At 39.6% G+C, this 25,722-nt stretch overlaps 7 protein-coding genes across 14 annotated transcripts; 3 read left to right on the top strand and 4 right to left on the bottom strand.

The window, feature by feature from the left end:
• Positions 1-9: 9 nt before the first annotated feature.
• On the bottom strand, positions 10-4,095 carry LOC105696243 (kinesin-like protein KIF23). Of its 2 annotated transcripts, none has more exons than XM_012418570.1 (13): positions 3,954-4,095; positions 3,256-3,831; positions 3,018-3,185; positions 2,593-2,930; positions 2,315-2,514; positions 2,093-2,197; positions 1,924-2,009; positions 1,677-1,807; positions 1,486-1,589; positions 1,323-1,427; positions 1,090-1,236; positions 537-1,019; positions 10-459 (listed from the first exon to the last, which is right to left on the bottom strand). In XM_012418570.1, exons 1-13 carry the CDS (start codon positions 3,962-3,964, stop codon positions 265-267), a joined length of 2,649 nt encoding a protein of 882 aa, XP_012273993.1. In that variant the 5' UTR covers positions 3,965-4,095; the 3' UTR covers positions 10-264. The 2 variants fall into 2 exon arrangements, with proteins under 2 accessions (XP_012273993.1, XP_012273994.1); XM_012418571.1 differs by lacking the exon at positions 3,954-4,095 and having other exon boundaries at positions 537-773; positions 843-1,019; positions 3,256-3,851.
• A 308-nt stretch (positions 4,096-4,403) lies between these two features.
• LOC105696244 (vacuolar protein sorting-associated protein 41 homolog) lies at positions 4,404-10,597 on the top strand. 3 transcript variants are annotated; one of them, XR_001103689.1, is made up of 15 exons: positions 4,404-4,568; positions 4,644-4,781; positions 4,910-5,192; positions 5,264-5,462; positions 5,526-5,680; positions 5,773-6,013; positions 6,128-6,392; positions 6,473-6,961; positions 7,049-7,385; positions 7,489-7,725; positions 7,796-7,840; positions 7,911-7,984; positions 8,083-8,141; positions 8,267-8,317; positions 8,391-8,529. XR_001103689.1 is itself a non-coding variant. In XM_012418572.2 (14 exons), the coding sequence occupies exons 1-13, from the start codon at positions 4,548-4,550 to the stop codon at positions 8,134-8,136; spliced, it is 2,538 nt and encodes an 845-aa protein (XP_012273995.1). In that variant the 5' UTR covers positions 4,404-4,547; the 3' UTR covers positions 8,137-8,141; positions 10,001-10,597. The 3 variants fall into 3 exon arrangements, 2 of the variants coding, with proteins under 2 accessions (XP_012273995.1, XP_012273997.1); XM_012418572.2 differs by lacking the exons at positions 8,267-8,317; positions 8,391-8,529 and adding an exon at positions 10,001-10,597; XM_012418574.1 differs by lacking the exon at positions 8,391-8,529 and having other exon boundaries at positions 8,267-8,363.
• On the bottom strand, positions 8,151-9,769 carry LOC105696246. 2 transcript variants are annotated; one of them, XM_023433215.1, is made up of 5 exons: positions 9,274-9,769; positions 9,073-9,163; positions 8,758-8,987; positions 8,438-8,668; positions 8,151-8,364 (listed from the first exon to the last, which is right to left on the bottom strand). In XM_023433215.1, exons 1-5 carry the CDS (start codon positions 9,538-9,540, stop codon positions 8,311-8,313), a joined length of 873 nt encoding a protein of 290 aa, XP_023288983.1. In that variant the 5' UTR covers positions 9,541-9,769; the 3' UTR covers positions 8,151-8,310. The 2 variants fall into 2 exon arrangements, with proteins under 2 accessions (XP_023288983.1, XP_023288982.1); XM_023433214.1 differs by having other exon boundaries at positions 8,297-8,668.
• Positions 10,598-11,362: 765 nt separating the features above from the next.
• LOC105696310 (probable ATP-dependent RNA helicase DDX23) lies at positions 11,363-15,016 on the top strand. The gene is made up of 10 exons (XM_012418694.1): positions 11,363-11,457; positions 11,624-12,343; positions 12,420-12,752; positions 12,826-13,248; positions 13,335-13,461; positions 13,543-13,666; positions 13,753-13,868; positions 13,939-14,199; positions 14,284-14,458; positions 14,567-15,016. The coding sequence occupies exons 2-10, from the start codon at positions 11,697-11,699 to the stop codon at positions 14,788-14,790; spliced, it is 2,430 nt and encodes an 809-aa protein (XP_012274117.1). The 5' UTR covers positions 11,363-11,457; positions 11,624-11,696; the 3' UTR covers positions 14,791-15,016.
• LOC105696311 (prostatic acid phosphatase-like) lies at positions 14,967-21,600 on the bottom strand. 4 transcript variants are annotated; one of them, XM_023433224.1, is made up of 7 exons: positions 21,471-21,600; positions 17,755-17,867; positions 16,923-17,021; positions 16,370-16,609; positions 16,090-16,275; positions 15,664-15,999; positions 14,967-15,540 (listed from the first exon to the last, which is right to left on the bottom strand). In XM_023433224.1, the coding sequence occupies exons 3-7, from the start codon at positions 16,953-16,955 to the stop codon at positions 15,361-15,363; spliced, it is 975 nt and encodes a 324-aa protein (XP_023288992.1). In that variant the 5' UTR covers positions 16,956-17,021; positions 17,755-17,867; positions 21,471-21,600; the 3' UTR covers positions 14,967-15,360. The 4 variants fall into 4 exon arrangements, with proteins under 4 accessions (XP_023288992.1, XP_012274118.1, XP_023288993.1 ...); XM_012418695.2 differs by lacking the exon at positions 21,471-21,600 and adding an exon at positions 18,781-18,984; XM_023433225.1 differs by lacking the exon at positions 21,471-21,600 and adding an exon at positions 18,363-18,739.
• Positions 21,193-23,239, top strand: LOC105696186 (the record flags this gene model as incomplete). Its single annotated transcript, XM_012418430.1, has 7 exons — positions 21,193-21,336; positions 21,492-21,674; positions 21,743-22,048; positions 22,292-22,416; positions 22,484-22,601; positions 22,669-22,835; positions 22,988-23,239. Coding segments are annotated over 7 exons (1,269 nt in total), but the record flags the coding sequence as incomplete, so codon positions are not given.
• Positions 23,240-23,544: 305 nt separating this feature from the next.
• Positions 23,545-25,494, bottom strand: LOC105696313 (snRNA-activating protein complex subunit 1). The gene is made up of 4 exons (XM_012418697.2): positions 24,914-25,494; positions 24,528-24,825; positions 24,081-24,436; positions 23,545-23,988 (listed from the first exon to the last, which is right to left on the bottom strand). The coding sequence occupies exons 1-4, from the start codon at positions 25,072-25,074 to the stop codon at positions 23,835-23,837; spliced, it is 969 nt and encodes a 322-aa protein (XP_012274120.1). The 5' UTR covers positions 25,075-25,494; the 3' UTR covers positions 23,545-23,834.
• Between the last annotated feature and the right edge of the window lie 228 nt (positions 25,495-25,722).

Raw genomic sequence — 25,722 nt, forward strand, 5'->3', positions numbered from 1 at the left:
TCAATTAATACAAAGCCATTTATTTACGTATTATTGTCTTATTTTAAGAAAACTAATTCCATATCTAGGACTTTTATAAGTACTCCTGCTTTACAAAATAATCATTGAATACTTAAACAAAAGGTATCGACTCATATGAGTTAAATCAATCTTCACTTTGTATCGATGTCAAACGTTCAAATATTAACTTTCTTATATATTATTCTCCAGCATAATACTTAGTGAATAACCTTTTTTTTTTTTTTTCCAACGGCGGGAACGTTTCTACATACGAGGCCTTTTCGAAGTTGATTCAGTGCCAATGGAACCTCGGTCAGTGCCTTCGAAGTGGCCATTGGTTTGATGAGGTGCACACGAACCACTTCGTTTCCTCCTAGCTGTCGGAGACATTTGCTTCAGACATTCCACATCGTTGAAGACAACCTGTGCCCCGCCTCCTGACGTTGGTACGATATCACCCTAAGATGAATAGTGATAAAGTTTATTTCCTATCGTCATGAAAGTAAAGAAAAGCGAAACTTGATCTGGATATATACCTTGTATAATTTTGTTTCAAGTTCTCCATCGGTATCGTGTTCTTGTGCCACCAGGCAGTATCTCGAGGCACCCTCCGTTATATCTCTTGCTTCTGTCAGTCGATTTACACTGCGCCTTCGGCGCATCATCGGTTGCAAAACTGTACCAAGGGGAACTAGAGCTCCAGGTCGATGATCTATCCATCGTTCTGCACTCTGTGATCTGCGGTACCTAGGATTCGATACTGCGATCTTATCCTGCGGAAACAAAATCTCGGTATTTCCAGTTTGAATTTGAGTCCATATTACCTGAAATTTTGTCTTTACCTTTCTGGAACGAGTTTCTGTGCAAGATGGGGTTTTTGCACTAGCAGCGTCTCCAGCCTCGGTGACTGTCGATGGGACAGATTCTTTTTGAGGAATTGTTACGGTACTTACACCGTTATCATCCACTAGTATCTGCTTAACTAAACGTAGCTTGTCGTCTTTCTCTTTCATTTGATTCTATTAAACATAAAAAAAAAAATATTCGTCAAAAACAGGTGTAATCAGCTTTTAATTCTTTTGTATTTACCTGAAGATGTTCACGTTGCTGTCGCAGTTTAATTTCCAACTCTCGATTCATCTTATCAGCCTCTGCTTGTATCTTGCTATTGTACTTCTGCTTTACCCTTTGCTTATCGATGATCCTTTGATTCAAAGCCATGTCTCGGTCTCTCAGCTGTGAGATTTTAAATGATTTTAAATCTATTGATCGATTACTAATCAAAGTGTTTTTGTTTCTTGATCGATATCACACAAACGTACCTCTTGCTGTAAAGTCCTAATCGTATCGTTAGCACCATTCAGCTTGCGAAGTAAGCTATCGATCTGTGCTTCAGTTTTGCACAAATGACCTTCCATGGCTACAACCTGATAAAAATTGATTGTAATTTTACGTGTAAAAGTGTATACATCTCAATTTACATACCTTCTTCTTTTGTTGACTATGAGCAGCTTTCAACGAAGCATTTTCAACTTTTAAACCGATGTTCTCCTGTTCCATCGCTAACAGCATTTTTCTAAACTCATTTTCTGAAATTGTAAAATTACAAAGTAATTATGATAGATCAAAGGCAACACATAAGAAGAAAAGTAAAAAAGCACTGGGTGGTAACGCACGTTTCTGTTGCAGGTCAGCACGCAGAATGTTCCTTTTGTTAATGCGCTGCTCCAAGAAGTGCATCAAAGTTGAAATTACTTGGTCATTGTGTGGACTGTTTATTTCAAGTTCAGGGAATGGTCCACCCAAGCTAAATATTAAAAGAATTAGGGAGTCAGTACCATTCAATAGTAACAAGTTTCTACATTTACTAACTGAATGTCGTGAAAGGCAAATAAATCTTCAATTCTAATTTCACTAATTCACCTGTAAACCAGTCCTAAGTCTATCTCCAGCTCAGCAGCTTCCGGTTTGCCTTCTCTCTCCAATCTGCTGCGAGCTTCTTTGAAAATCTAAGGAAAAATCGAAGGAACAAAGTAATGCATTAATATATATAATTAAATGTTTCCTATGCTTATATTGGAGAAAGTCTTACTCTGTTAGCTTGTCGTCTTCCTGGCGTGAAACCAAGGTCAAGTTTGGCGGCTACAGGTCGAGCCACTTGCACTTCCTGAGTCATTTCCGCGAATTTCATCACTTGCTACAGACCAACAAAAAAGTTAATATTGGTATAACCAAGTTACGATCCATGACACCAATTGAATTAACTAGGCATTGCTGGATTCATAATATATATATTTTTTGCAACTGAACTCACGATTGTCTCATCATAGTCATCGGCTCTGGGATTCACACATACAATCATCCGGACTTGGCCCTCACCATCAAAGTAATTTTTAAAGAGATGCGTTAATTTAGAATCACGATAAGGTACCATTTTGTTGCTGCCTTGAGTCTGATTCTCTCTAAGTATTTCCAGACAAGATCGAAGAGTCATTAGGGAGTTATTAATATTTCCTGCAAATTCAGTGACGTTAAATATTTATATAACTATAACAATAAGAATAAGTAACTTTAAGTTTCAAAACCATGTACCAGCTTCTCTCAACCTTTGTCCAGTATTTTTGGTACGATTCGTGCGCTCACTTCCCGCCAAATCAACTAGCGACAACTGACTTACGCATACCACACGTTTGTCCTGTATGACTTGCTCTCCTTCGCAATCCAATGGAGCCTGTACAAGTCTTATTGTAAAGACACTGTGAGATCTGCTAGATTCTGCGTTAAGAGCAGTGTGAGCAACGCGTCGTTTTCTCTGTCCCCGGTAAAAAGCCTCAAAGGCTTCTTCGGAACTTTTCACTTCTACTTCGGTTACAGCATGAACATACATATTCTTGTTGCCGTCTTCTCTGACAATTTTACTCTGCATCGATCTGCACATTTTTACATGAGATTTTAAATATTTTTGAATTTCCAAATTATATTAAGAGTTTTTAAAAATGTCTTAAATAGTTGCTTACTTCATTCGCACATCTTCATCGTCAAGGAGATCATAAACACTGTTGTTATATATCTCTACAAATGTTATAAAGACTGCATACACATTATCTTGTTCTACCAGCACACTTTGAGACTCATCTGCTTCTCGAGCTATCATTGGATTGCTGTCACTGTCACTATCTGGTTTCCTGAAATAGAAAAATAACATGACAAGATGTCCTTAAACTGCCTTACCTTACCTATACTCCTTTTACTTACTTTCTACCAGTTTTTCCATTACGGGGAGTCATAAGGCCTGCATGTAGCTCATTCTGCCGGTCAAGCATGGCATCTGTTTCACTTTGTACATCAAAGCCATTCAGTTTATCAGGTTTAAAAACAAACTTCTTTGCCTGATAGTTTGCAATACTGTTAAATATGACATCAAGGCAACGAGGCATTATACCACTATCCTGTGGCTCACCAGTCATAGTGAAAGTTTTGCCACTACCGGTGACACCATAGGCAAAAAGTAAACCATTTCTGCCACGAATTAAATTCTCCACTAAAGGTAAAGCTACATTGTTAAAAATTTCTTTTTGTTTGGTTTCAGCTGTAAAGACTCGACTGAATACTGTTTGGATTTCCTTGCTATTAGCATTGCGAAAATTCATTGCCGACTCTGGTGGTGTCACAATAATTGTTGTGTCTGAAATGACCCTCATGCAAGATATGTCGGATGCATGTTGCATTGGCCGCAATCTGCAATAGACCTGCACAGGATCCTTTGTTACCATGTTATGGTGTCGAGGCCGGCTAGTTGGCTTCTTTGTTGAAGTAGGTGGTTTCATTTTTCTGAAATGAGTAGGTTTCATTAATAAAGTGGTTTATATTGCAAAAAGAATATTTGAAGAGAGCACAAATAATCAAAACCTTTGAGGTTAAACTCAAGGAATATAATTTTTAAAGCGACTTACGTGGTCTTCATGTTATTACGTATATTTACAGATAAAGAGGATACAACACTTTAGAAATTAACGTGTAATTAAAAATAATGTCACAAGTTTTGCTTTAACGTGTCAATGAAATGTCACGTTATCGACATCAAATCCGTTACAAACAAACGCTTTTTCAAATTTAAATTTCAGCTTTCAACCAATCAGTTTCTACTTTCCGTATACATACATATATATAGTTTTCGAGTGTGTTCTTTTATTAGCTGAAATGTCATTACATTTTATAATTCAAGGTAATCGGAGTTTAACTGGTTTACGGAGTGGAGTTTAACTAGATTGAAAACAACCTACATGCCATCTATCGGCTATTGTGAAATCTTTTTCTAAGGAAAAAATCTTTGCAGGCTGTCACAATCATTCTGTCCAAGTTAGCGACCTAGTTCCTCGAATAAAAATCTGTGGCGCATAATACCAATGGACTGTGATAGTCTCGTCAGTTTTTGTCTTTACTCGATTTGACAGTAGTTTGACATTTATGTTCAATTTAATCTCCAAGTGAACATTTTTGATAACTCCAATAGAGTACTTGGATTATTGTTCGAAGTAATTGATAATATGGAAAACAGTGCAGACAAAGTAATCTTTGGTTAAGACATGTTACTGGTTTTTGTTTTACTTTGCTTATGTTAATCGTGTTTATGCAATTTTTAGGAAGAACAAGGCAATCAGGATGACTCGGATTCAGAAGTAGACGAGATTGAACCTAGGTTAAAGTACATTAGAATGCGAAATGATCTGGAACAGATTTTACAAAATGATGCTGCCAGCTGCATCGCTGTACATACAAAGGTTATTTACTTCTGTCACTCGTTATATTTATTTCATCTTTGACCCATTAAGGTTATGTGTTTCGTACCTTACCACAATGGTTTGTTTCAATGTAATTTAGCTATAATTTCATTTAATTTTTGTTATAGTTCCTATGCCTTGGTTCACATTGGGGCATGATCCACCTTCTTGACCATCAGGGTAATAATATACAATCGAAAACGCTTCAGGCGCACGCAGTTGCTGTCAATGAAATATCTATAGATCAAAATGGAGACTATATTGCCTCTTGCAGTGATGATGGAAAAGTTTATATTTATGGACTATATAGTTCTGACGATAATCTCAATATGAGCATGGGTAGGCTTGTAAAAAGTATAGCGATTGATCCAAAATATTACAAAAGTGGTAGTGGCAGACGGTTTATTACAGGTAAGATTAATTGATTACTTTACCGATTTGTTTTTAGTGTTTTAGTTTTGTACAAATAAAATTATTTACAGGTGATGACAAACTGGTTTTATACGAGAAGACCTTTCTGTCACGTGTGAAGCCTGTTGTTCTCTGCGAGGCCGAAGGTGGTGTCAGATCTACAGCATGGGCTGGAGAATTTGTAGCTTGGGCATCGGACATTGGTGTCAGGATATATGACTTAAATGCATGCTGTTCCTTAGGACTTATTAAATGGACTCGATCGGCAGAGTACGTAGAACATTTTACGTCTTAATTTAGTGATTAAATACATTGTAATTTTATTTTTTATAGTGCTTTACCAGAGCACTACAGGTGTAACCTTCGATGGTCGGGTGATAGGACATTACTCATCGGGTGGGTAGATACTGTTCGTGTCTGTCAAATAAAAAAACGACTCATGCAGGACATTACAAATCGAGACTTGCCTGAGTACTTCGTGGATCCAGGTAATTCTAGCATGGACTATTAGTTCAAACATAATTAACTGAATTTTCTTGTTACATTTATACTTTAAAAATTCCAATGTAACCTTTTACAGTGTCAACGTTCCAAGTTGATTTTTACATATCCGGTATTGCCCCGCTTGATAATCAATTGGTTCTGCTGGGTTGTTCAAAGGAATTGGATGAAAATGGCAAAAGTCAGCGTCCAACCTTGCAAGTCATCGAACCAAAATATCAGGACTTCTCCGAGATTTGTGCAAATTCTCTCACGCTGCGTGGCTATAAAGAGTACGGATGTAACGATTATCATTTAGATTGTTTGGTCCACGAAAACAGGTGAATAGATGAATTAATCTACATAAGTAGATCTTTCAAAATTTTTCTAATATATTTAAGAACTCAATAATATTATTTTATCTGCTTTGTGTTTTGAATATTGAAATTGTGTAGATTCTTCATAGTGAGTCCGAAAGATATCGTCATTGCCAGTCTGTACGATGCAGATGATCGGATTGAATGGTTGCTTGCTCATAAAAAGTTTGAAGAAGCTCTGGAAGCCGTGATGACCAACGACGGTAAAGATTGTAAAAAGCACTCTTTGATATACGTTGGTCGAATATATCTGGATCACCTTTTAAACTCTGGCAAATACGACGAAGCCGGTAAGCTGTGTTTGAAGGTTTTGGGTCGGGATAAGAAGCTCTGGGAGGAAGAGGTATTTAATGCTTCAATTCCACTTTAACTGAAATTATTTGTTGAACTTGCCTTAACCAATTAACATTTAATCGGCCCTAGGTGTACAAATTTGCAAGAGTTCATCAACTGCGTTCAATCTCTTCATACCTTCCTAGGGGTGACGTTATCTTGGACCCTAATGTTTATGAAATGGTACTCTTCGAGTATCTTAATATGGATCCTGAGGGCTTCTTGCACCTCGTAAAGGAATGGTCACCGAAACTGTATAACGTTGCTGCGATAGTAAATGGTGTTATTGATCACATCATCCAAAACCCTCATCAGACTGCTCTCCTAGAAGCTTTAGCTATTCTGTACAGTCACGAAGGAAAATACGATAAAGCTCTAGCTATGTACCTGAAACTTCGACATAAGGATGTGTTTCAACTAATTCAGAAACATCAGCTCTGCTCTTCGATCCATGACATGATCGAGGGGCTCATGAACCTAGATGCAGAGAGAGCGATACGGTTCTTCCTGGAGAAAGATAGAATCCCATCGGACGTTGTTGTCGAAAAGTTGAAAAACAATCATTGGTACCTATACATGGTTTGTATTATCCCCCTTCAAACCTAGAACAATTGTATCTCAATTACTAAACAACTGTTAAGTGTAATATAAATACATGTATTGCAGTATTTGGATGCTCGAGACAAAACGGACACGAAAGATTCAAAGGGGAAATACCATGGACTTTTAGTTCGCCTCTATGCCGATTACTCCAGAGACAAATTACTACCATTGCTTAGACGTTCGGATAATTATCCAATACAACAGGCTCTGGATATTTGCAGTCAAAGGTACTTTTATCCAGAAATGGTTTATCTCCTGGGCAGGATTGGCAATACCTCAGAAGCATTAGCGCTTATGACTCGAAAACTCAATGACATGGAAAGTGCTATTGCTTTCTGTCAGGAACACGATGATGAAGAACTCTGGAACGATCTGGTTAATTACTCTTTGGATAAACCAGGTAATTTCTACTTATCCGTTTTTCCATAATAGAGAAATCATTGGGAATGCCTTGTTGAATATTAAAATGAAAGAACACCTCCAGCAGCATATTTCGTTTTCAGAGGCAATTACGTTTCTGCTTCAGAAAATAGGAACGTATGTAGATCCTAGGTTAATAGTACAGAAAATAGAACCGTCGTTGGAAATACCTGGCTTGAAGAAAGCGCTCGTCAAAATGATGAGGGATTACAACCTTCAGGTATCTGTGCAAGAGGGGTACAAAAAAATCTTGTCGAGTGACTATTTTAATCTACATGATAGACTCGTTCGATCCCACCAAAAAGGGATTTTTATGGATGGTATGCAATGCATCTATTTATATTTGTTGTATTCACTCACACAATGGAATCAAAATGTATTCGTTTTCAGACGATCAGATGTGTGGCGCGTGTCAACGTAAGATCATCGTGAGAGGTATTTAAAAATTGCTGACATTGAGCGTTCGATTTATATTAGTATTGAAACAATTCATCTTTGTTTTTAGAGCCACGGAATCTAGTCATATTTTATTGCAAACATTCCTTTCATGAAGATTGTTTACCGAATTTAAAATTGTTGGTAAGTGAAATTATTTAACATGTAAATGTAGTCCATATTTTTCTTACACCATTTTCTAAAACTATGACAATGAATTGTACATAATTTGTGCATTTCAGGATAACTGTGTGATATGCAATCCACAAAAGGACACCTCACCGGGTAGAAAATGATACATGTGAGACAATTTAATTTTATTAAAATATATATATATTTATGCAACCTTTAGTATTTATGCTTCATAGAAAGCATCGCAGTTTTAGTAATCATTTAAACTCATACTATTTGTTGTTGATTAATCAGCTGTGAATCGGAAGTGTTCCAATACTACAAGTTCGATAATCTGGTCACAAGGTAGATTCTTCACAGATTTTGTGACAGCCCAAACACTCTGGACAAGACTAAAAATTTGAACACTTTTTTATAGTTATTGAAACAAAGGATAGATTTAGAGGATCGAATTGTAGATCTTACTCTATGCACTGGACATGGCTTGCTTAGTCTTTGGCAGCCTTCGCATGTTTTTACGCAGTCAAGAAAGTGGGTGTGGATCTCATCGGAATTACAGGGCTTACAATCGTTGATACAAGTCACACTTAAATTACCCCGAGTCTGTCGTCTTACGCAAAGTGCGTCGCTGGAACACTTGGTGCGCACGGAACAAGAGGAGAATGTTGGGCTCTCCGGTTCAATAGGTGGATATTGCTGCAAAGTAGATATACGGAGAGAAATATATAAAACAAGCCAGCAGCTGCTCCGTTATCATTGACAGAAGTATATCTTCATCGCTTTACCAGCAGCTCAGCAAATTGTTCTCCAATTGGTACCACTGGAGCGGTCTTCAACATTTTGCAGTCGACACAAATCTTGCAGGTTTTACATAGCGTCGAATCTTTTTCTCTAAACTGTGATGAAACATTTATTTCTGACTCTTCTTCTGATAAGCTGACTTCTCCACGTTCCGGATATTTAGCGAAAGACTTGAAATGTTGAATTGTGAAGTTCAGGACATCGGAGGGTTTTACTGTGACAATCAGGTTATACATTAAGGAGTGAAGCGATCTTAGTTGAAATCATTGAATTTTTACGGTCTTACTAATAATGTTTACCAATTAGTAATGCTTGAACATAATCGAAGATAAGTTGTTTCATTTGTGGCTGATCTGCCAGGTATTCACTTTGTTGTGCTGCCTTACAAGTCTACAAAATTAATCATAGTGAGAATTATTATTTACTGAGACGATAGTCTTGTAGATATAAAATTTCGATGGAATTCACATAAAATTGGCAGTGTAATTTTCTACTTTTACCTTTGTATCCAAATACTTGGATATCAGTTCCATGTCTTCATGCCAAGGTGTTCGCATTGTCAATGCCTCTGATTGTTTCTGTGATCCAAATTTCTTCAGGTCGATCAGAGGATTTATTTGAAGTAAATATTGCACCTCTAGCCAATCGTGCTGCAAAATTCTTCCATCTCTGGTCATAAATGTTTGAATCTTCTGAATCGATCTCGCCTCTTTGTATAGAGTTCTCTCTATTTTATAAACCTCAATGGTTTGACCATTGATTTGCATCAATTTTCCTTTCAAACATTTCTAATATATAATATTGGATTTTCAGAAACACAAATTTTATTTATCGTTATGTAGTACGCACAATGGATTGACTTACATAGTTACAGTCAACCAGGCAACCCTCTATTAGTAAACTGTGCAGGTTCAGGCTTCCCTTAAAATTCGTTATTGCAAGATATCTCATCAATATTAAATTAGCACCCTCGCTTATTAATTTGTCACAATGGTTAAAGGGCAAGTCCTTTGTCTCGGTTATCTTTTCACAAGGACAGACACGAGTTACTTCCACATAGTATGAATTGTTCTCTGCAGCCACATACAAGACCTTCTCGTGCAGTTCATTCTTTTTATATATGTATCTGGATGCATTAAATGGATGAATGGATGGTCATTACATATTTAATTACTAATTATAAGGAGAGAGAAATGGATAACAATACTCGGTTCTTTTTTCCTCTAGACAATGCAGATTATCTGTGCTGGAACTGATGACCTTTGATCCACCAGTGCTACCGCCAATATTCATTGATGAGATTACATGAACGAGGAATTGCCTGTCACACCTTCCGATGCTTTCCACTGATATAGAGTAATCACCAACAGGCTTTGAGTCTGTCAGTGAATTGTCCTTTAAATAAATTATTAATTTCTCTTTGAAGCACAGGGCCTTTCGCATTGACTTGTCTGTAAAATTTATATTATTGTGTTACTGAGTGTTCAACAAAAATTCTCTTAAGTTCATATTTCCTTTTCTCTGTATATTTCAATGTAAATATTTTAATGTTTCCGTATTGATGACAGGTCTTATTTTTAATACATTTGACAAGTTCTGCAGAGTTATGATATCACCAAGTCACTTTACTTGCAATGAATAGGTACGTAACCAGTTTAATACTCCTTGTTGAGTTAATTAAATATACAAATGTAAATATGTTTCTATTGTGTTATACTGTAAGCAATAACGTATTCGTATCTGACAGTTAGTGCTACATATTTATGTTTCTAAGCATTGTTGAACTAGAGCAATTAAAAAAACTTTTTTTACAATAAAAATATTCTTTCCATTGGAATTCGTTGTTAGTGTAAAAGTTGATTATCAGAGAGGAACTTCCCAGATATTTATACACCTTGAAAGTCTACCTATAATGAAATCTGGAATCCCTTCTGAAAGGTTGAACACTTTGCAATTCGCTATTTCTTCCGAATTATTCAGAGACATTTCGTCAAATGGTCGAGGTTCCTAAAAAAATTCGAAAGACAATGCATATAACTGTTTTCGGTTATTTCGTTCAATTGAAATTGCTGCTCTTTTGTTTGAACTTGAACATGGAATTACGATTGGATTGAGAAATGAATTGGGAGCAGAGCAGAGATGAGTTGGGAGATTGCTCACGGGCAGGATCGTGCAATCGCATCCTGTGCTGCCCTCTGGTTTCGTACGTTAGCTTTCACCGTTTTTTGCCCCCAAGGGCGGCGCAACGAATTTCTGATAGGAGCTTGCGCACTCGCGATGGCGGTACCATCTACCAGTCGCCATTGGCGGCTCACGTATTCGTGATGGTAATACCATGCGACTGGATGGTAGAGTCTTACCAACACTTACCGACCCTGCTCGCTTTTGATCTTTACTTTCAACGGCTTTCCATTTTCCCGTCTTTTTTTCCTATAACCCACTACTTTTTAACAATTTTCGATTTGCGTGGTACGTACCTTTATTTAAAATATTACTAGACTGGAAATGCTAGTGATCTCGTTCTTTCATATAGCAAACACGTAATTCGGCGAATAAACCCACGTGAGATGAAAGTGCGAGAAGTGAGCGCGGTCGTCAAAACTACGTAATAAACGCTCTGCTAGAGCCTGATAAAGAGTCAATTGAGTTTTATGGACCAAGTTTTGTTGTGAACGTTTGAAAAGGTTAGATTATAATTTCTATTAAATAACTCTACCGAGATCAATATTTTTAAGGAAAAGTAACGTAAAGTTGTAAATAAAATACAAGCGTAAATACAACGTTGTCTAGAGATGTTACATGAGTCGTTTTCGCGAATCTAACCTATAATACATTTGTGTTACTCCACAGCGTTCACTGTTCATTTTGCGGCCTAAAATGTAAGAATCTGGGCTGCATTTAGTATTGAAAGAAAGTGTGAAAAATGGCTCATGATAAGAAGACTGCGAGACGTAGCAGATCTCGCGAAAGAGACCGCGAAAGAGAAAGAGATCGTGAGAGAGAACGAGATCGAGAACGAGAGCGAGACCGTCGTGATCGCAGAAGATCTAGGAGTAGATCAAAAGATCGTAAGAAAGACCGCAAGAGATCTCGTTCAAGAGAACGTTCAAGAGAGAGAGAAAAGTCAAGAGAAAGGGATCTTGATAGATCTCGAGATCAAGAACGATCCAGAGACCGCGATAGGTCCAGGGACCGTCGAGATGGTAAGGACAAGTCCAGAGATGATAAGAAGCGTAAACTAAGTCCAATATTTGTGATCGATGATGATAGCAAGAAGGATGCTAAGGGAGATGCCAAAAAAGAAGAAGATGAAAATGAAGAAAAGGGTAAATCTGTACCTAAGAAAGAACCACTAAGTTTGGAGGAATTACTTGCTAAGAAAAAAGCGGAGGAAGAAGCTCGGGCTAAGCCAAAATTTTTAAGTAAGGAAGAGCGTGCAGCGTTAGCGATACAAAGGCGTCAGCAGGAAGTCCTTTCAATGAAGAAGCAACGAGAGGAAGATCGTAAATCACTGATGCATACTGACGGTTTCAGCTCATCAAAAGACAGAGAGTGGGATGATCGAGATAGGTAAGTTGATTAGAGATCATATATCCATTGTTCAATATTTTTTTGTTAGGGAATGATGAAGAATTTATGTTATTAGATGGCGGGAAGGTCAAAGATCACGTGAAGAAGAAATCAAGGATAAGGATAAGGAGAAGGAAGTCGAGGCAATAAAGGAACGTTACCTTGGATTAGTGAAAAAGAAGCGCAGAGTGAGGAGGCTAAACGACAGAAAGTTTGTCTTTGATTGGGATACTTCCGAGGACACTTCCATAGACTACAACAGCATATATAAGGAACGACATCAGGTGCAATTCTTTGGTAGAGGTAATCTAGCTGGAATTGACATCAAGGCACAAAAGCGAGATCAGAGCAAGTTCTATGGAGAATTATTAGAAAAGAGACGAACGGAAGCAGAGAAGGAACAGGAGAAGTAAGTGTTTACCTTCTTTTTCTTTTTACTGTTTATTTGATCACATTCTTTATACAATGATGAATTAATTTAGGATGCGATTGAAAAAAGTTAAGCGGAAAGAAGAGAAACAGAAATGGGACGACCGTCACTGGTCCGAAAAGGCATTGAATGAAATGACTGAACGTGACTGGCGAATCTTCCGGGAAGATTATAATATCACAATTAAAGGGGGTCGAATTCCTGATCCTATTCGTTCATGGAAAGAATCAGGCTTCCCTAAGGAGATCTTGGACATTATCGATAAAGTTGGTTACAAAGACTTGACTCCGATCCAGAGGCAAGCAATACCCATCGGACTTCAGAATCGTGATATCATCGGCGTTGCCGAGACAGGTTCTGGCAAGACATTAGCCTTCCTTATTCCACTGCTGCTCTGGATCACCAGTCTTCCAAAAATAGAAAGACTGGAGGAAGCTGATCAAGGTCCATACAGTATCATCCTGGCACCGACTCGGTAAGTTTAAATCCGTTATGTCAAGTTTTCATTCCCATGTGTCTATTTAAATAAAGAATTACTGAATTAACAATTAATTGTTACAGAGAGCTGGCACAACAAATAGAGGAAGAGACAAATAAATTTGGCCAACCATTGGGTATTAGGACCGTTGTAGTTGTCGGTGGGCTCTCTCGAGAAGAGCAAGGCTTCCGACTGAGAATGGGTTGCGAGGTATGTCTGCATTATTCAACTAACGGAACAATTATGACAGTAAGGATTTGATATCAGATTATATTAATTTTCATCTTATAGATTGTCATCGCAACACCTGGTAGATTGATAGATGTGTTGGAGAACCGATACCTGGTTCTGAATCAGTGTACTTATATTGTTCTGGATGAAGCTGACAGAATGATTGATATGGGTTTCGAACCAGGTATGTGATCAAGGAATGATCTAGAAGTCTCTTTCTTTTTTGTCATTGAGTTCGTCCAAACTCATCATTTTTTCTCACGTTTTTAGATGTGCAGAAAATCTTAGAATACATGCCGGTGACTAACTTGAAGCCGGATAACGAAGACGCCGAGAACGAAGAGAAGCTCCTGGCTAATTATAACACGAAGAAAAAGTACAGACAGGTATTGCTGGATTTGTTATAATAAGTCACGTTTCTGCTGTATCGTTAGCTTACATGGTGCTGTATTTTAGACTGTTATGTTCACGGCGACGATGCCACCTGCAGTGGAAAGGCTCGCTAGGACATATTTGCGACGTCCTGCCGTGGTTTACATTGGAAGCGTGGGCAAACCGACCGAACGAACAGAGCAGATAGTACATATTATGGGCGAGGCTGATAAGAGAAGAAAGTTAATGGAAATCCTAAGTCGTGGCGTCGAGCCACCGGTTATCATCTTTGTCAACCAAAAGAAAGGTGCCGATGTCCTGGCAAGGGGATTGGAGAAGCTTGGAGTGAGTTACAAGTTCAACGTTGACACCCAAATAAATAAACCTAATGTATTGGGTATGATATTAATAATAATATTTTATTTGCAGTACAACGCCTGTACACTTCACGGTGGAAAAGGCCAGGAGCAGAGAGAGTATGCCTTGGCTTCGCTCAAAAGTGGCAGCAAGGATATCTTGGTGGCCACCGATGTGGCTGGTCGTGGTATCGACATCAAGGACGTTTCGATGGTTATCAATTATGACATGGCCAAGACCATTGAAGGTCAGTTTCCATTTCATCGAACCCTCTTCGACATTGTCATACATAATTGGTGTAATTTATATTCGGTTGGCTTTGATTGAATGAACTAAACCTTGACCATCTTTGCAGACTATACTCACCGTATTGGTAGAACTGGTCGTGCTGGAAAGGCTGGTCTGGCGATATCTTTCTGCACGAAAGACGACAGTCATCTGTTCTATGATCTGAAGCAAACTATTTTGGCAAGTCCAATATCAACTTGCCCACCAGAGCTCCTGAATCATCCAGATGCCCAGCACAAACCTGGAACGGTGGTGACCAAGAAGAGGCGCGAGGAGAAGATATTTGCTTAAGGGACGGTCAGTCCTCTCAACGATTGTTTTATATGTTTCCGATTAGTTACTTGTGTCAGTGCGAGCTGATGGTAATTTTTGATTAATTCTTTGGCCGAGAGTATCGTTTGTAGACGATCGCAAAGATGATAGAATCGAGGTTTTTCAGTGGAGATTAATATGATAGTCTAGAGTTCAAGTGTCAGTATATGTATATATATAAAATTTATTACACAATTATACAGATCGATCGGAAAATATCTACAATCTTCAATCAACTGTCTGCTCTAAAATCTAAAAATCACAGGAGGTATAAATTGCTGCCTTCTATAATCCTTTCTATAGGAAATCTGCTCATTCAATGCAAAGTGAACTAAGGTAATTTCCCCGAAGTTACAGTCACACTTATTTAAACCTCGAAAAATATCATTTCGTCGTACTCTTTTGCGTTACTTTGTAGCTTATCTCAGGAGCAAACATTTCTTGTCGAAAATCGAATTATCGACACGTCAGCGCAGCAAATTGGCGCTTCTAAAATTTTCTATGGACGGTCTTTACGCTACGTTGCCCCTCTAGTTATGTGATGGTTTATTAAACCATAGGAGGTGGCGGTGGTACATAATTTGGATCGTCTACTTTACATTCTTCGCTCCAATTAATAGGTATCACGGGTTTCGTTATTTCGATGAACCTGTCAAGAGGACAGATCGTCGAACACCCAGGCACAGTGAGTGAGTAAGGCTCGTGTTCAGTTGTGTTCCTTAAGAACATCTGCAATATAAAATACAAGTAAAATTACATCAAGTCCATACATCATGTTGCTTTAAATACTTCGACATATTTTTTTTCAGTAGAAACACTGAAAGAATAACCATAAAAAATTAAACAACATACCTGTACATTCCAATTATCTTTCTCTCGATGCAATTCTACAATGGCCATTATATTGTATTCGGGCATCTGTTTGTCCCATACACCCATCGTACCCAAAAGATTTGCTACCGTACTGTCATGTCCTGCGTACATGAACATCTTTCTGTTCTTTGGTTTAAGAGTGTCTCGAGATTTGTCGACCATGTCACTCAGAATTTTTTTCAGGAGTGGGCCACCCTTTAGTCTTCGTAACAAATCGTTGTAAACATTTAAGGTGAAACTATACGTTGATAATGGTAGTAACTTTTCAGGGTAATATTCCTTTGTCCATGAGGGTAACGTTAAGTTCAGGTCTGACTGAAAATGTGTGTAAAAATGACCAGTTAATATAATAGAATTTGAACCTAATAAATTTTTTAATGTAGATCTGTTATTAGTAAATCTAACCTCTGCTCTGAGTGTGCCGTAGAGAGACAGCATGTCATCAGGGCTTTGCATATCCCAGCCAGTCAAATTTGACAGCTGTTGAAGCAACTCCTTGTTATCAATGAGGATCTTCCGATATTCAGAAGAATTTTTCACTCTCTCCAGTTCCATGGAATAAGCAGGACACGGTAAACGAGCCAGAAGAAGCTGTAATTGTACGATTTTTATTAACCTATAATATGTTATGAAACAACTTCAGTTAAAAGCATAGCGTAACTACTGATTTGAATTTCAGACCCACCGTATCAAAGTCAAGAGACTGGTAATGAAGAACAGCTGGTTGCCACGGCAAGTCGTCTTTGAAAGTCTGAGCATCATTTGGTTTCCACAAACCAGCAGCTTCTAACAAAGCTGACATCTTGGTCCGATCAGCTCCTGTACTTTGCAGCCAAAATATCTCCGGACTGTAGATTTTGCCCAAAAACTTGTCGTACCGGTCTCTGAGGTAAATCCCTTGATCGTACTGATTCAACTTTCCCACCTAAAGAGAAGAAATTAATTATCTCAAGGCCGATACTAAAATCCCTCAAATTAATCAACCAATGTCTTCGATAGAATTCAGCATCGCACCAATTCACAACTAACTTATGTTAATTTAAAACCCTATCTTTGGATTGTTTTAAACCTTTGGTAAAGAGGACTCGTACGCCAAAAATGTCACAATCTCCTCCAATATTTCTAACATTTAGCATCCTCGTTTGGCGGCATAGCACAAGACAGTAATGCCTCTGTTAAAAACTACCGCAGGTATGTCGATGGAACGAACGTTGCCTCCGTCCTCGAGAAGAACTCACGTTCGTCAAGTGTCCCCATCCGTAAGGTGCCATGGAGTCGTTAATGTGAGGATCCTTCGGGTAAGTGTCCGCTGGGGTTCTTTGACCGTGTCGGAAGACCTGAAAGAAGCCCAAAAACGTCATCAAGAGCGAAGAAAACGACACCGTCGAAACCCGATAAATGAGCGTCGAGGGGTAAGCGATAATTGATGACGAACAAACACCGCTATCGTATCGAAGGAAAAGAAAATTGGCACGTCTCGGTCTCGCGGCGTCTTCTATGTGTATCGTGTGTTGCTTAAATGTCTCCGTATCTGAACTCGAGGCAAGCAACGTGCTCTTCCGATTAAATTATGCCGTGGATTTTCATTAATCTCTTATGCATGCGTATCTCTTAAGCGTCTCTCTCGTGCGCCTCCGAGATGTTTGATAATGTCTGCAATGATTATGGCTAATTCTCGTGTTTAATCGGAGACAGAGGTTGGTCGTTGGATTACCAGTTTCTCTCAACCGTCGATCTCGTATTGCGCTGGCTCTCCGCCGTATTGTATCCACTGTATAACGTAGTACATAGCAAACGTGACGCCGATTATCAAGCAGATGGATATGCAGATATAATTGACAAAGACGAACATCTTTACGAGAGACCCAGCGTTTGACGTTTCACATTCCCACGCGCGAAGTTTGCCATCATTGCCGGGCAAGCAATAGTCATTCGAGTCGTGCTTCATTTAAAAAACAAGACTTACTAATGCTGTACACGATGAATGACTATTAATCGAATTAAATCAAGGTTAAATGATAATCTCATCGACTGCTCTTTCAGGATCTTAAAAACGAAAGGATATCTTACCACGGTGACTTGTTGAAGAGTATCTTCGTCCGGGGAAACATCTTCCCCTGGGACCAGCAACTTCTCCGAATCGCTTGGCTTGGATAACAGATAATGCGGAGGAACCGGAGAGCCTGGAGAAGCAGAAGAGAAATTTAAGAAGATTTTTTAGCGGCAATGACGGATCGAAAAACTAGCCAAGATATGCAAATCCGAAATTAATTCCTATTATCAGATAGCGCTACCTAGACGGAGTATTTATACGCGTGGGCGAGTCGATTGTCTGAATTGCAGAACCGGTTGACCAAAAATCTGATTTTCCTGTGCCCCGTGACCGAGAGAGAAGCGTTTCATGAATATTCAGCCCATATCGCGCGAGCAAAATTCAATGAACCTCGCAGACGAAGGCCGTAATAATAATAAAAAAAAAAAGAAGAAGAAGAAGAAAAAACAAACCGCAAAGACCACGTGGCTTGGTCTCCACCGAAGGGCGCACTATCGCGAGACAACGAGCGAAAAGCGCGATTAATACCAAGGTGTCGCCAGCTCGTAAGGAAAAGCGTTAATCGAGGGCCTCGTTACTTAAGCACGTATAATTCTCTTTGAATTAATTCCCGATTCTTTAGTACCTTTCGGATCAGCGGTAGTAGAAAGTAACGCGGCAGTTCCTGCGACTTGCGCGAACGGTAGTAAGATTAGTGTCCGGGTGAGTGGGTAGAGTTTAATATTTTTTCACGCCATGAGGCACCTCGCCATCAACGAAAAGTAACGCAAAACTGGCAACAGAAAACCAATTGACTACGATTAGAATTATCTACGATTTTTAACGCACTCGGGTATCAACGGTACAAATACCGAAGCTCGCGACCGCGGCGATAATATCGAGAAGAGATAGCCTCCCCGTTTGTACAAATAATTAATTGTGCCGCAATTCGCTCTACATCGTGTACCCTTAATGTCGCTGCCTCTTCTAAGGCTGTTAAATTTGCCAGTAATTATTTGATCGCGATAAGCTTCGGATTTAATAGAAGATAGCGAGGCAATTACCACTTGCCATGGCTGTCAGTAGCGAGATAATAACCCAAGCGAATGCCATCGTCCTGCTTATGGGAGATTTAGTTACCGAGGGTTTCGCACGATTAATTAGTCCGGACGGAATGCGTTATCTCGTGGTGGCACTTTAGTGACAAGCGGAAAATTGATTTCGAATGGCGTGGCCGTAGAGGCCTACCGAGGATCACTGAAGCGGCTCGAGCTCTGCTCGTGGATATAAAACGTTCCGTCCCCTCCACGTCCATTCGACGACTTCCCAGGGACATTCGTTCGCTTAGATTAGACCGGCCGATCTCGATTTTGCCTGTCACTAATTACTTTTACGTTGCGGTAAATCGTAACGCACGATGGGAACGATTTTAGGAATATGCGGCTCCGAAATGCCGATCGAATTTACGATAGGGCTGGACAACGGATCGCCAGATTTAAGGGAAATTTTAGAGGAATCGATGGAACCGGATAGTTTAAGGGAAACCGTATCATGAATTAACCATGGTAATGTTAACGAATGGCGTTCATTCGGGCTGGGGAAATTTGCGATGTTTATGGAGAGCTGAGAGGGCAGAGGACTAGTTGAAAAATCACGAGCTCAAGTTCTGTTCTGCACGGTCTTATTGAATAATATGATTTAAAGTGACGGGTAAGAAGTCCAATTCGGGACGTGCGTCACTTGCCGGCGTATCAATCGCGAAATTGTCCCTGTCCGAAATGTTATCTTTAATTTATCATCCTGCATAATAGTTTCCGGGGTGACAAGAAGCGAAGTCTTTTTATTTTTATTTTTCTAGTCCGGCGAACTCCTGTTGCTTTTTAACGCGATATCGAAAATCAGGAAGGGTTATTCACTCAGGAAATCATGGACTTTAAATTTTAAGGTCGAACTGCACTTGTTCCTTAATTGCATTATTTATCATATGGAACTAAAGGCAATAGGTTCTCAAAGAAGGAAATCGTTTTCGCTGATTTAGTGAATGGCTCCTCCGAAAGTCAGGAAACTCGGTAGAGTCTCGCGCCAAATACATTAGAAGTGCATTAGGGAACGGTACCGAATACTTAACACCAAACTTCGGTACTTCAATTAGATAAATATTTATTTCTCAATTTGGAGAACTTATCATGGATTAGATATTTAGAGCAGTCTCGTTTGTCTTGAAAGCTCGTGCGGAGTATTGCAAAGATAAGGCGAGAGAAATATTTATCCTGCAAGACGAGGAGAAATATGAAGTTTTATCCACCTGTTGAGCATCGGGTCTAAGAGTTTTGCAAACATTAATCGCAATTAGGTCGATTGCAAAGGTGAACTGCGAATCGAATCGATTAAAAAGAGGGCGATTGCGGTTTTAATTCACCTTCGTTTCTGCTCCTCGCTAGCAAGAAGTGAAAAAAAACATTTGTTTCACTTCGAACATCGATATGCGACGTGCAACATGCTCGTTTATTTCAAGTCTAAGTGCGGCAACGGTAATAATGACTCAAGACATTTACTAAGTGTCACGTTACCAGACCACGAGCTCGATCGCAGATTAAACGCCAATACTCGTTTGCGCTGGGAAAATATTATAAACTAATTAACGCATTCTGTGGAGTCCACGAAACCAATACAACCGCCAGGGCTTTCGTTAATCATTTCCTTGACATAGAAACTAAGGTCATAAACATGATCAGAGATAACCAAAAGGAAGAAAAAGGAAAAAAAAAACAAATTTGCGCACGAACATCGGGAAAACGTATATCTCCGATCGCCGAGGAAGGATTACGGAACAGTAATTACGCATGAGGCAATTTTTTAAGATAAAACTTTCCTGACTGACTCATACCGAGTAATTTTGAACAAAGTCTAAACAGGGTGTAAGAAAGACTTGGCTTCCAGAAAAATGCGCTTAGAAAGTATGACGTTTTCACATATACCTAACGGGATTGATTTATCATTAAAGATTGACAGCCTGCGGACCTGAGCGTCTCCCAAAAGTATGCAATCTTGTCACCGAAGAATCTCAGGCTACTGAAGGGTCGCGAAAAGCCGATGCTCGCAGTATCGATAAAACTAGCTATAAATATTAAACGTTAAGCAGGAGTATTAATAATCAAATGAATATTGCGCGTACATTGAACCTTCTTAATTTACTGTGTGCTAAGATTCATCCGAGGTTATTCGGGTTTAACGGTGTCAATGCTATCCAGTTTCGCTCTTTTAGGAACAGACAAAAGAGGAAGGTACGCGACAAATGAACGAGACATCTCCTAGGAGAGGGACTGATGACAATCAGTGATCGCTCGTTCGTTTTTTCTTTACGAATTCGGGTGGATGCGTTCGCGGGTAATCGCTGTGCAGTTCTCCTCGATCTCTCGGTGATCTCCCGAGGTCGTGGCTGTATGCGCTTTGGAAAGCCAGGTCGGTCCCGGTGACGAACTCTCGTCGGCGATCCTATAAAATCCGCCCCGAGGAAAATAAATCGATCAGCCGTGGATCGTCCAAGCGAGACTGGTCGTACGACGGTCACGAAGACTCGGAAGTCGCGTCGTAAGAAACCCAGAAATTCCGAGTCCAAGGTGAGCTCTTTGGTACCTCTCGATGACACTTTTTCTCTCCAATACTTGATTCACTCCAATGCACTCACTTTTGGTTTATCCATTTCGAGGTCATCCTAAGCTATATTTTAAAGGTACATGAGAGTAAAACTCACACTTTAATGATGGTTTTTTAGGCAAAGACCATGGCGAACCAATCCACCGAGCCTAGAAGAGAAGCACAGAAGACCGCAGCAGTATCGGTGGCTAATCAGTTGAACACTGCATCGTTGCAAACTGCTCCAAGCGCTCCGATGAGACCCAGGTCTCTTTACACTGCTCACACCTATCACGCGCAAACCGACGAATCCAATTTTCAGGTTTGGAATCCAAATTGAGGCACTTTAGTAACTAGTTTCACTTTCACTATGGGTACTTTCCTCCGTAGCGGTACACAGAGTTCTCCAAGTACTTTGACTCGCCACCTGCAGACCAGTGGGGAACGGCTGCTGCAGCTGCATTCTCCACATCTGCAGCAATATGGCGCCAATCTCGGAATCCGAAACCTCTGGCAGCTCCATATTATGCCACTGAAGAGGCCTGTGTTTACACTGAAAACTGGAGGGAGCACGAACCTGACGCAGGAGTTGGTGGAGCACTGGCTACTCCTCATGGAACGATTTCTCTTAGACTGCACAATAGAATCCGCGTTGACATGACCATCGACCGAGCTGTCAGAGTTATCAATTTTAAGGTCAGAGCACTATTGATCAATTCTTGAAATTCTACTTCGTTAAAAGTATATAAAAATTTGGCATCCTGTCTTGTACAAGCCCTACCTGAAAATGAGTAAGAAGTTAGGGCATTCAGATATGTTACTCATCAAAAGTGACAAAGATGATAGTGATTGCCATTTTTGAATACAGAATTAATTAACAGTTAGCGAAGCTAGAAGATGTAGTTACCAGATAGCGAATCAATCCTGTTGTTGGTACAGAACAACATCGTATTATCGTTGAGTGGATCCGGGGCAGCTGCAGCACTTTTGCATCCCAATGGACGGATCTACCAATATGGTTCGCGAGTTGAAATCCTGGCCCATGATGCCCACGGGAACAATAAGTTCGTTCAAGACCTACGAAGGTGTAAAAACGGTTAACCTAAACCAGAGTGCGATTCTTCCTATTAGGTATGCCAAGATGTGGTATAAGGGTGTCAGCTTCACCTCGGAACAATGTGCGCTGGTCTACCTGGTCGATGCTGCAGGCACTAGGACCACTACGGATTCCTTCTCCGACATGAGTCAGGTAATTTCCCTTCTAAAAGCAGACGTTAACGTTCTGATTTATTCTTGCACATGTTCACTTTGACCAGGACTTTTCCTTGAGTGTCTTCTACTCGGAGTCGAGGCATGGTGCTGCATGCTTGCAAGAAGCCGCTGCTGCCTTAGGTGCTGCACAGTACTGGGTGACTGATGAAGGAGTCGAGAACTGGATTATTAACAATGTGCGGGTTTCCCAAACGCCGGACGGTCTGGTCAGGTATATCGGCATCTATTGAAATATGTTGCAGTACAGTACAAATTTGAGATTATACAGAGATCACCTTAAAAGGTGATAAAGAAAATTGATTAGAGTAAAGGAGAAGCACTTTTCCAGCTGGATGATAATAAAAGGAAACTTGTTTCTTTTAGGATTGCGCGTAACAGCAACAAGTATCAGTTACGTACCTCTCCGAGCAATGGAACAGCATCCTTAACGACACCGTTCCTTCACTGTACGGCTTCGCTGGGTCAGACTTCCCATCTGTTCGTTCGTCGTGGCGAAAGGCGGATGCATTATGACGGGACCAGTTTCATTGTGCGCAACGCTGGTCACAGTGCAGGCTTCGACGATGACAACCAGCTCAAAGTTTACTAACCTGAATGGAAATTTCAATAGTTATCAACGAGCTCTTTGTTAAGGAGTAATTCCTTGTTCGTCTCTTTTGGCGTGTCGAACTCCAGGTTTAAACAGGAAGGGCTTGTGGCTGAGCTCGTGGTGCATTCGAGTCATTGGGATCTCAACAGAAACTGACAGGAAAATTTCACCAGTGTCTTCGTGGGACTTGACGATCTTTGCTGTAACTCTTCTTGCATTAATGTATGTCAGTGAATTCATCTCTACCAGCGCTTTATAAAGAATAGCTCTGGCTTAGAATTTGTACATTAACGAATTCATCCAAGTTTTTCCAAGGGTACTCACTAGTTAGAAAAATTCTGATATGTATTAAAATTATTCCAAGAATTGAACTTGGATCCGTTATATGTGAACGCATTGTCCATCGTGAATTTATATTACAAAGTATTGGCACTTTCTGTACTCAAGGACTTAATTTCAGGCAGTACCACACTAATGACAATGCGTGGTTATATGCCCATTACAAAGTAAATACATGTTGCACGTACATTAACACTGGTGACTTTAAACAGTGATTGAAATAAATAACTTATTTACACGATTGAAATTCCGTGTTAATACTGGAAGTAAATATTCATTTTTTTACATTGACTCTTCAGAAGAATCTTCAAAATTTCCTGGCAAATTAGGGTCATATTCCTCCATAGGTTCACAGGTGAAGGACTCTTCTAAAGAATCACTATCGAAGCCGTCCCCAACATGTGCTCGAATCTTACTGCCAGTGACCGAACATTTCCTGAGAAATGAGATAAGTACTTTAGTATTGCAATAACATTATCGAATAAGATAGTATGAAAATATTAGCAGTATAAGAAAAAGGGATCTTACGGTTTATTCGGACAATTCTTTGACTCAAGCTTCGATTGTAAATTGATTGATTGCGTTTCTATAGCTTGAGGTTTCTTGCTAGGATTATCAGAATCTTCTAAGCGTCTTATTTCTTCCTCAAAAGTATTAATATCCTTAATAATAGTCTCACCAATGTTCTCATTATATAAATCTAAACCACGTTCAGGTTTAGTATCATTAGACAATGCACACTTCTTCTGTTGATATACTTTACTTAGTTTGTCCATTCGTTCAAGAAGTTCATGACTTTCGGTCAGGGCTTTAATTGCAGGCAACACGGAATGCGTTTTTTTATGTTTGTAATCTTTTAGGTGATGGTCCTTTTCTAAAGCATACTAAACAAGTATAAAAAAAATGTAATTTGTTATGTGCTTCAATCCATATCCAACTTATTCCTAGAAAATGTAAAGTTATCGATTTATATACCTCTTGATCAAAAACACAGTGAATAAATGCACGTTCGATGATTAATTTTGAAAGTATATAATTGGCATCATGGTGTTCCCCCTCTCTTAGAAACTTTCTGAGTTTCATGATATGTTTCCAATCTTCAAGTGTCACCCTTATCCTCACATCAACGATAGGCATTTTAAAATAAATACCGTAAAGGAGGTAGAGCCCACCGACGCGTTCTTTGAATGAACGTGGGGGAAGAATGAATTTTTTTGCTATAAGCAATGCTTCTTCACAGAATTTAACCAATTCGCCAAACGATTGCCTGCAACTGAGGATAAATAAAATGAAATGTAGCCGAAAGGAGGAATACTTGTTTACATAGAAAGAGTACTGTTCATCGGCGATCCGAATCTTACGTAAAAACCAAAGAAAATTGCATATCTCTCCAGATCTCACAGAATCCTTTGTACCGGAGATTATTCAGACTTTCGAAACGAAATATCAATTTATTGCAATCCTCTTCGAAACCGCTGGCAATCGAATTGTTCGATGATGCCATTTTGTAAAGAACAGTCATACGACATTAATAACACTAGTCAGTTGAAAACATAACACTTGAATTTTATGAATTCGAGATCCATTTTTGAGTAATATGAAAACTAATTATCTCTGAACTCTATTGTTTAGACAATGAATTCAGAATGTTTACAGAACTCTGTAGAAAGATGTTTCATGATTAGTTTATACTCCTAACTGAGGCATGGCCGGATAAGGTGAAGTGAATCACATTCATTAGATGTCAGGATAGTTTATATTCTACAGATGATTTATTTTTCTTTGTTGTAAAATTTCGTCGCACTTATCTGCACTTATCACTGGTTGGCCGCCGCCTTGCTTGGCCCTCATTGGCTGGCCGACGGTGTTCTGAAAGTGGCGCTGCGAGTCCCCACGTTGGTAACTGCAGCGCTATGTGCGGCATTTAGTTAAACTAGAATGTGAAAATAACGAGACTATCATCAGAGATGAGTTGGGAGATTGTTCACGGGCAGGGTCGCGCGATCGTATCCTGTGCTGCCCTCTGGTTTCGTACGTTACCTTTCACCATTTTTTGCCCCCAAGAGCGGCGTAATCGCGAGTGCGCGAGCTCCTATCAGAAATTCGTTGCGCCGCCCTTGGGGGCAAAAAACGGTGAAAGCTAACGTACGAAACCAGAGGGCAGCACAGG

This window comes from Orussus abietinus, unplaced genomic scaffold, assembly GCF_000612105.2.
Source record: "Orussus abietinus isolate OABI.00-Male unplaced genomic scaffold, Oabi_2.0 scaffold37, whole genome shotgun sequence".
Lineage (NCBI taxonomy): Eukaryota > Metazoa > Arthropoda > Insecta > Hymenoptera > Orussidae > Orussus > Orussus abietinus.

Excerpts from the sequence above, each read along its gene's own strand:
- LOC105696243 (XM_012418570.1), bottom strand. Across the intron at positions 3,186-3,255 it reads AATGGAAAAACTGGTAGAAA|GAAACCAGATAGTGACAGTG; the intron begins GTAAGTAAAAGG and ends TTTCTATTTCAG. Across the intron at positions 2,931-3,017 it reads GATGAAGATGTGCGAATGAA|ATCGATGCAGAGTAAAATTG; the intron begins GTAAGCAACTAT and ends AAAAATGTGCAG.
- LOC105696244 (XM_012418572.2), top strand. The coding sequence starts at position 4,548 with ATGGAAAACAGTGCAGACAAA. Across the intron at positions 5,463-5,525 it reads AAATGGACTCGATCGGCAGA|TGCTTTACCAGAGCACTACA; the intron begins GTACGTAGAACA and ends TATTTTTTATAG. Across the intron at positions 7,726-7,795 it reads AAAAGGGATTTTTATGGATG|ACGATCAGATGTGTGGCGCG; the intron begins GTATGCAATGCA and ends ATTCGTTTTCAG.
- LOC105696246 (XM_023433214.1), bottom strand. The coding sequence starts at position 9,540 with ATGCAAATCAATGGTCAAACCATTGAGGTTTATAAAATAGAGAGAACT. Across the intron at positions 9,164-9,273 it reads CCAAGTATTTGGATACAAAG|ACTTGTAAGGCAGCACAACA; the intron begins GTAAAAGTAGAA and ends TTAATTTTGTAG. Across the intron at positions 8,669-8,757 it reads AACAATTTGCTGAGCTGCTG|CAATATCCACCTATTGAACC; the intron begins GTAAAGCGATGA and ends TCTACTTTGCAG.
- LOC105696310 (XM_012418694.1), top strand. The coding sequence starts at position 11,697 with ATGGCTCATGATAAGAAGACTGCGAGACGTAGCAGATCTCGCGAAAGA. Across the intron at positions 13,667-13,752 it reads TGATATGGGTTTCGAACCAG|ATGTGCAGAAAATCTTAGAA; the intron begins GTATGTGATCAA and ends TCACGTTTTTAG. Across the intron at positions 14,459-14,566 it reads CATGGCCAAGACCATTGAAG|ACTATACTCACCGTATTGGT; the intron begins GTCAGTTTCCAT and ends CCATCTTTGCAG.
- LOC105696311 (XM_012418695.2), bottom strand. The coding sequence starts at position 18,829 with ATGGCATTCGCTTGGGTTATTATCTCGCTACTGACAGCCATGGCAAGT. Across the intron at positions 16,276-16,369 it reads AGTCTCTTGACTTTGATACG|CTTCTTCTGGCTCGTTTACC; the intron begins GTGGGTCTGAAA and ends GTACAATTACAG. Across the intron at positions 15,541-15,663 it reads AAGATAATTGGAATGTACAG|ATGTTCTTAAGGAACACAAC; the intron begins GTATGTTGTTTA and ends TTTATATTGCAG.
- LOC105696313 (XM_012418697.2), bottom strand. The coding sequence starts at position 25,074 with ATGACTGTTCTTTACAAAATGGCATCATCGAACAATTCGATTGCCAGC. Across the intron at positions 24,826-24,913 it reads CAATTTTCTTTGGTTTTTAC|TTGCAGGCAATCGTTTGGCG; the intron begins GTAAGATTCGGA and ends ATTTATCCTCAG. Across the intron at positions 24,437-24,527 it reads ACTGTGTTTTTGATCAAGAG|TATGCTTTAGAAAAGGACCA; the intron begins GTATATAAATCG and ends ATACTTGTTTAG.